This window comes from Chinchilla lanigera, unplaced genomic scaffold (genome assembly GCF_000276665.1).
Source record: "Chinchilla lanigera isolate Chin_1 unplaced genomic scaffold, ChiLan1.0 scaffold00083, whole genome shotgun sequence".
NCBI classification, from domain to species: Eukaryota; Metazoa; Chordata; class Mammalia; order Rodentia; family Chinchillidae; genus Chinchilla; species Chinchilla lanigera.
In genome coordinates this window covers 2,662,385-2,669,587 of record NW_004955484.1, presented here as the reverse complement: position 1 = coordinate 2,669,587, position 7,203 = coordinate 2,662,385, and the positions used below count along the sequence as shown (strand labels likewise).

The window sequence follows — 7,203 nt, the reverse complement described above, 5'->3', positions numbered from 1 at the left end:
GGGGAAGCTCAGTGCGGCTCAGAGTCCAGGAAAGACTGGGACTCCAGGCTTATAGATAAAACCCAGGGCCCTTGGGGCAGCGTCCAGGTTCACTAGATTCTGGCTCCCGCCTCCTAGCCAGCCTCTTTTATCAGCTCTGCACCACCACAGGAAACAGTCACACTTCCCTCAGCCCAGTGCCGTGTCTTCCTGCCCGGCCCTGGCATTTCCCTTCCCGTGCCTCCCCACTCTTCCCAACCTGAGAACACTTAGCTTTCACTTAAAAACAACAACTTTTTTTTTTTTTTTAAGACAGGATCTTACTTTGCAGTTCAGGCTGACCTCTAACTAGGTGGCCAGGCTGGCCTCAAACTCGCAGCAATCCTGCCTCAGCCTCCCAAGAGCTGAGACTACAGGCATGCAGCAGCATAACTGGCTAAAAACACCTTCCAACTTGTTGTGTACATGTACCAACTCCTCAGGATGACTGTCATCATTATGTATTGCAAATGTATGCTAATAAAAATTAAAGTCAACAATTTAAAAAAGTAACACATTTCAAAGCTGCTCAGCTAAGTCTTTTCCTCTGCATGCTCTTGGCCCTCACCCGTTACTTTCCTTTCCAGCAAGCCAGCAACACACGCTGGTGAAAGCACTTACATAAATACTTAGCATGAACTTAATATGTACTTAATGCATTACAACATAATGCCGCGTACGCCAGCTTCCTAAGGGAGTCCACCGGCAGCAGGGCAGAGCCCACACTTTTATGGCTCACCTTTGCCCACTGCTCACTTCTAGCTAAGTAACCTGATGAATAAAACCAGGTCTTCTGAGGTTGAAGGAAAAAATACCAGATCGGTGATACTGCGGTGACCCGAATTCACCAACAGGACAGAACTCCAATGTGGCAAATTTATTTCTGACTCTGATAACAACATTGGCTCCTAAGAAGGATGAGAAAACCGAAGTGTGTTTTACCACCTGGCATCTGGCTCTTGGGTACAATTTATAACCCTGTGTTCTCAACCATTTTTCTACAGCTAACAAAAATCAACGTTCTAGGAAGTCTTTCCGTTGTATGGGAACTACAGACGGCTCCCCCACCCTTCCACCCCAGGCCGTGCTCGTCTCTGGACGCCGTGACTGACTCCTGTCCCTTCCTTAGCGCCTGCTGCCGTAAGCCACTGAATGACACACTGCCTTGCTCCGTAATCCTGCCAGCCGCCGAGGGAACCACAGGCTAAGGGGCAGAGTGCCAGCACGTCAATCTGCCACCTTCACCCTGACGGCATTTTTATATTAAATGAAATTTAGAAAAATTTTTAAACATTGAGGATTCTATATGGCATCAATGAGGAAAGTGCCACACCATTTGGGTTTGGGGCAGTCTAGAGACAAGAACACACACTCAACCTGGTGGTCATCCAGAGGGCCCCGCCCCTTCTTTCCAGCAAGCTGACTAAGCAAGCTGTTGTTTCTGCTGCACAAATAAGGCTGCAGGCCCGGTTTTGCCAAGCTCAAAGTTTATAATGTTTTTACAAAAAAACCCAAACCAAAACAAAAAAACACTCAGGTGCTTGTAATAATCCACTCCGAAGCTGAGCAAAGGGACCATGGTTACCATCCAGACCGTGTAGCCAAATGCGATTTTTTTTTTTTTTTTTAAATTAAGGCTCTTGGGGCTGGGGATACAGCTCTGCGGCAAAAGCACTTGCCTGGCAAGCACAAGGTCATGAGTTCAACTCCCAGTACCAAAATAAATAAATAAATAAATTAATTAAGACTTTTGTTCTGGTAAGCTAGAAATTCAAAAGAAATTCACATATTGAAAGAAGACACTATGTAATGTTTTAAACTTCAGATTGCTTCATAACCTCCAGGAACATTTCTCTGCTTTGAAAGACAACCACAAACTAAGAAAAACATCTCATTTTCGATGGGGACACACCGGGACAGATTTTTGCATTCGTTTGAGCAGTGGGGAACAGGAACAATTTTCCGCAATGTGGATTCACCAAGTGACACATCAGAGGCTTGATCTCTGTGTCAACTGGTCAACCTACTCTGGGGTCGCTGTCACAGCAGCCACGACCCAAACAAGGGGAGAGGGTGCAAACAAACTGGGAAGTCAAAGGCCTCTCTCCCTCACCTAGACCTGGCTGCTCACCCTGGCACCACTCGGGTCAGCCCAGTGTTCAGCCTTTGGTCTCACTGCAGGACCTAAGCCCTTGACCTATGCAATGCTGTCTCCTGACCCACGGGGGACAAGGTACAAGCATCACCTAAACCAAGGGTTTATGACTCCAACCTTCAGTAAGAGATGAGTTTATATAATGATCCAGGACACATCTGTAAACAAGCTACGCAAAACATTATTCACCTTAACTATGCTGATACACTCTGACCGCTTCTCTTTCACCTTATTTCATTGTCTTTAAATGCTGGTTTTTAGCCACAGCATTGATTTCACAGTCCATTAATGAGTCCTGACTTGGAGCCTGAAACACAGTGACATAGAACACTACGATTATGCGACACGTAATTGTTCGTATTCCTTAAAATAACCAATTTGGAACTGTAAAATTCTAAGAGGGATCTCAACAGAAATAAAGAGGGTTTCTATTTCTGTACATAAAAAGGTGATGAGCTGAAAATCCTTCTAAAGAAATGGTGCTCGCAGGAGACCCTGGAGCATAGCAAACCTGGGCAACGTTTACCTGGAGCCCAGATAACAGTGGGGTGCTCCCGGGACGTCCACCAGCCTGCGCCGAGGCAGGAGGGACTGCTGCGCCAATGCCGCAATGCAATCTGACCCTTTTGTTACAAGAAATAATTGTAAGACTCCTGGAACTGGGGAGAACCTTCAATGCTGAAGTCTATTTCCTCCTGTCAGATGGCCAAAGTCATCAGCATTTCCTTTAAAAAGCAGAGCAGTGATTTTGGTCCTATCCGAAATAGCTAACTTCAATTATAAGCAGGGTAAAAAAAGATTCACCTAGATGTACAACTATTTTTCTTTCTCTTTTTTTTAACAATGACTAGAATTTTATTAGTCAAGGGAAAGCAGCTGGAGGTAAGATAAAAAAATACATCTTAGGAATCCTCAAGTACATCACATTTTACATTTTCAGTATCCTATTTCAGGTGGCCGCTGTCCATCAGCTCATTAGATGCTGATACCAGGATCTTCTAAAGCTCCAGGTGTCATGGGCTCGCTTGTTGACTAAATTACATCCCCTGCTCTGTGGCCCAGGACACTCTTTTGTAGCTGCCTAGGTCTCTACCCTGGCATCGGCAGAGCCTGCTGGTGGCACAGGCTTCTCGCCTTGGAGGTTGACACTGGCCCAGCAAGCAGGTGCTTCCCCAGTGAAAACGTCCACTGTGGTGCAGACACAGCAGATGCAGACAAGAGTCCGGCTCTGTGACCCCGGCCTCCTCTTTGGCCAGCAATGTCCAGGTCGGGGCAGCCAAGGAAAAGAGACCACAAGTGTTTCTGGGGAGCAGCTGCGGCAGTGCGGTCCGCAGGCGAACCTGTTCCCACGTTGCTAGGGACAAGCCCCGTCCGGAGCTTCCCTGGCACAAGGTTTCTGCTGGCATTTCGCAGCCCTCTGGGATTTCCATGGGGCTCATGGTCCGTGAGCTCAGAAAGTGCTTTCCAGCAGGCAGTGGCACCCGCACCCCGTGGGACACACCTCCTGCGTCCGGAACCATTCCATCATGTGGCTGGTGTGGCCACCATGCCCGCAGGTCAGGCAGAAGTTGGACGACCCGCGCACGGCCACGTGGCAGATGGCACACTGGAACGTGAAGCCTTTGCAGATGGCACACTGCGTGCCGCGGACCTCGCTCCGGCAATGGCTGCAGTACACGCCGAACTCTGCAGACGGATGGGGACGGGCAAAACAAGAGGCACCGTGAGACTGGCTCAGACAGAGGACACTGGGCACTGCTGGGAGGAAGGAAACTGCCCTCGGATTCTGTCAGACCAGTGGTTTTCCTTTATGCTCTCGTTTTTTGAGATAGGATCTTGCTATGTAGTGCAGGCTGGCCTTGAGCTCCTCTCTGCCTTAGCCTCCCGAGTGCCGGGGTTACAGGTGTGTACAACCATGTCTGCCACCTTTTTTTAAAACAGCAGAACTACTTCTGCCATGTAGGCAAGTCTCCAAAAGTGGAACCACTGTCACTACGGTGGCAGAGGGAGGGCGGAGGGGTGGCCAGCCTGTGGCTCTTAGAGGCCTGTGGGAAACCCACTGCCTCCCCTGGCTCTGCAGTGGCTGGCACGTGATTTGCTGAAAGAATGGGATGGCTTGGAAACATTTCAGGTGAAAGTGCACAGGTTTTACCAACTTCACAGCTTGTTCTCCTTTTTTTCGAGATAGGGTCTCTCTGTTGTTCAGGCTAGCCTCGAACTCACTGTGATCCTCCTGCCTCAGCCTCCTGAGTGATGAGTTTACAGGGCTATACCACTGTACCTGGCTTCAGCCAATTCACTTTACTGCCCTCCTCCCCACTGGTGGGAGGGAAAATGGCCACGCTGCTCCACCTCTCTGCCAGGCATGGGTCCTGCTGCTTGGAAAAGATCGTGAGGTGCAGCCCCCATCTATACAACCCGATCTGCTTCAGCCCTCAGCGTAAGCCTTGGTGGCTCTAAAACGCACCCTACTGGGGCCCTGCACCCTACCTGCCCGCTTCAGGCTGCACTTGCCCTGTGGTCAGCCTGAAATTACATGGCCAGCTTTATTTATTTATTTATTTTGTAGTACTGGGGATTGAACCCAGGGCCTTCCCCCCGAGCTGTATCTCGGCCCTTTTAAGATTTCTCATTCTGAGGTATGGTCCTACTCAGTTGCCTCAGCAGGACTTGGTGATCCTCCTGCCTCAGCTTCTAGGGTGCTGGGATGACAGGCATGCAATACTGCATGCAGTTATAGGACCGACTCTAAAATCACTTCTTTGCGAATATCCTCAATTTCTGGCCCCTCCTGTGCTGCACCAGCTGGAAGATGTGCAAGCCTGTGTCCCCTGCCCCCTCCACATCTGTTCCAGGGAGCCGAGGGGCCCAGAAGGAGGGGTGGCCATCAAGAAGTGCGCCTCGCTTCACACAACCAGCACTGCTGCGTCTCTCCCGCTCCCACAGGGCTGCCCCTCTGCGAGCCTCTCCAGCTGTCTCCCACGTCCCCGAGGAAAGAGAAGTCCCTGAATGGGGGCGGGGACTCCTTCCTCGTCAAGCTGCCACCTCCGCAAATCACCCAAGCTCGGTTCCTCCCCTCTGTCCTTCTACAGGGACAGTTTTTATAACAGAATGCTAAAGGCCAAATAAAACTGATGAAAAGATTTAATTATGGCCAATGGCCTATTTTCTAATAGACATTTGAGAGAAAACTCCTTTTCTTGCTCCAACGCTAACCCTCATCTTAACAGGTTTCACACAGTAAAAAAATGTATTATACTTGTGATAATAAACATATTCATTGTGGGGTATTGGTACATACACATATTAATCCTCACCCTTTTTACTGGTAGACTATACTTACGTAAATTAAGTGAACAGATCTGTTCCAGTTAGTCTTCCAGAATTCATAAGGAAAAAAAAATCCAAAAAAAGATCTTAATGTAGATTATAATACTACTGCATCAGGAAGACTTAGGAACAGCAATTCCATAGGAAACAATTCTACACTGATTGGCCTTATCTACACAATTGCTCAAAACAATAGTTAAGTGTCAAACAAATTGCCTGTTCATGAAAAAGTATTTACGCAGGTTCAGTAAGAATCTGCCCCCTCATCAGGATACAAATGGGTAAATTAAGTTTATGGCCAAGGTCGTACCTAAAAGGTCACATTTAAATTTCAGTATCATTTAACTGGGCTTGATAAACCATTATTAGGAGGAGGAAAAGGCTTTACGCACAGACATAAAGTCTGCAGACCCTCCCAGAAAACTATTCTTTGCCTTAGGGACCCCCAGCCTTCCACAAGCAGAGCTGTCCTGGCCTGACAGGCCGGGAAAGTAACAAACTTGAGGATCACAGGTAAGAGGCATAGTATTGGTTTTGCAGCTGAAACCTGGTAGAGAAGAACTGGATCATTCTTGGCTCCTAACAGACAAATAATGAAGGGTGATAATATACTTCAGAGCTGGTTGTGGTGGTGCATGCCTATAATCCCAGCACTCTGGGAAGCTGGGGCAGGAGAGTTACAAATTCAAGGCTAGCCTAGGCAAACTGTGACTTCGTGAGACTCTATCTCAAAATAAAAAATGGGCTAGAGATGTAGCTCAGTGTGAAGGTCCTGGGTTAAATCCCCAGGAGAAGGAAAGGGAAGGGAGAACTTGAAACACACTGAACAGTCAAATTATGATTCTGAGGCTTTATAAAGCCTCTGGACAGACGTTAACTCCAAGGGCAGATGACACTAGTTTGTTAACCATGCAACAAAAAGGGCACAAATGTAAATAGAACCAGCCAAACACATAAGACATTAAATTAATAAACTGAACCAGAAAACTGCCGAACAAAACTTAAGCGGGCAGATCTGCGCCTCTAGGGAAGGAATCATCCCCATGGGCAGGCTGCAAAGTCAAAGCACTCCCCGACTTTGCCCCTGCTATAACCAAACACATCACATGCTGCGTGGGGAAAAAAACCAAGAAAACGGAACTCCACTTACATTTTTTAAAAAAGGAATAGTGTGTCCACCATCATTCTCCCCAAATAAATGAAGGCTTGAGCCCCTCCTACAAGTATCTAACCTCGTATATATGAGAACAACCCTATCCTTCAAATTTGCTATGGTGAAGCCTGCACATCCTGGATGACCCTTGTTTTTATCTGAAAATCACTTACCATCTTCCTGCCTGCTTTTGAAACCTTGTGATATTGTGGGGTATTTTTGTTTGTTTTTTTGGAGACAGGGTCTGGCTCTGTTCAAGGCTGGCCTTGAACTTGCTATGTAGCCCAGATTGGCCTTGAGCTCACGGTGATCCTCTTGCCTCAGCCTCCTGAGTGCTGGGATTACAGGGGTGCGCCACCATGCCTGGCTTGTGATATTATCTTTATTGATATAGGACACACTATTCATGCTTGTTTGTTTGTTTATTTATTTTTTAAAATGAGGCAGGGTCTTACAGTCCAGGCTGTCCTTGAACTTGACAGGCAGCACAGGCTGGCCTTGAACTTGTGATCTTCCTGCCTCCACATCCAGTTTCATGCTGTTAACT

General features: G+C 47.6%; 1 protein-coding gene across 2 annotated transcripts in view; it reads right to left on the bottom strand.

Moving 5' to 3' along the window:
• Positions 1-1,586: 1,586 nt before the first annotated feature.
• Wdr59 (WD repeat domain 59) overlaps positions 1,587-7,203 on the bottom strand; it is a 91,497-nt gene continuing 85,880 nt past the window's right edge. For both annotated transcript variants that reach the window (XM_005403454.2, XM_005403455.2), the window contains one exon: positions 1,587-3,859. In XM_005403454.2, the coding sequence (XP_005403511.1) occupies positions 3,624-3,859 (236 nt within the window). In that variant the 3' untranslated portion in view covers positions 1,587-3,623. The remainder of the gene's footprint in view (positions 3,860-7,203) is intronic.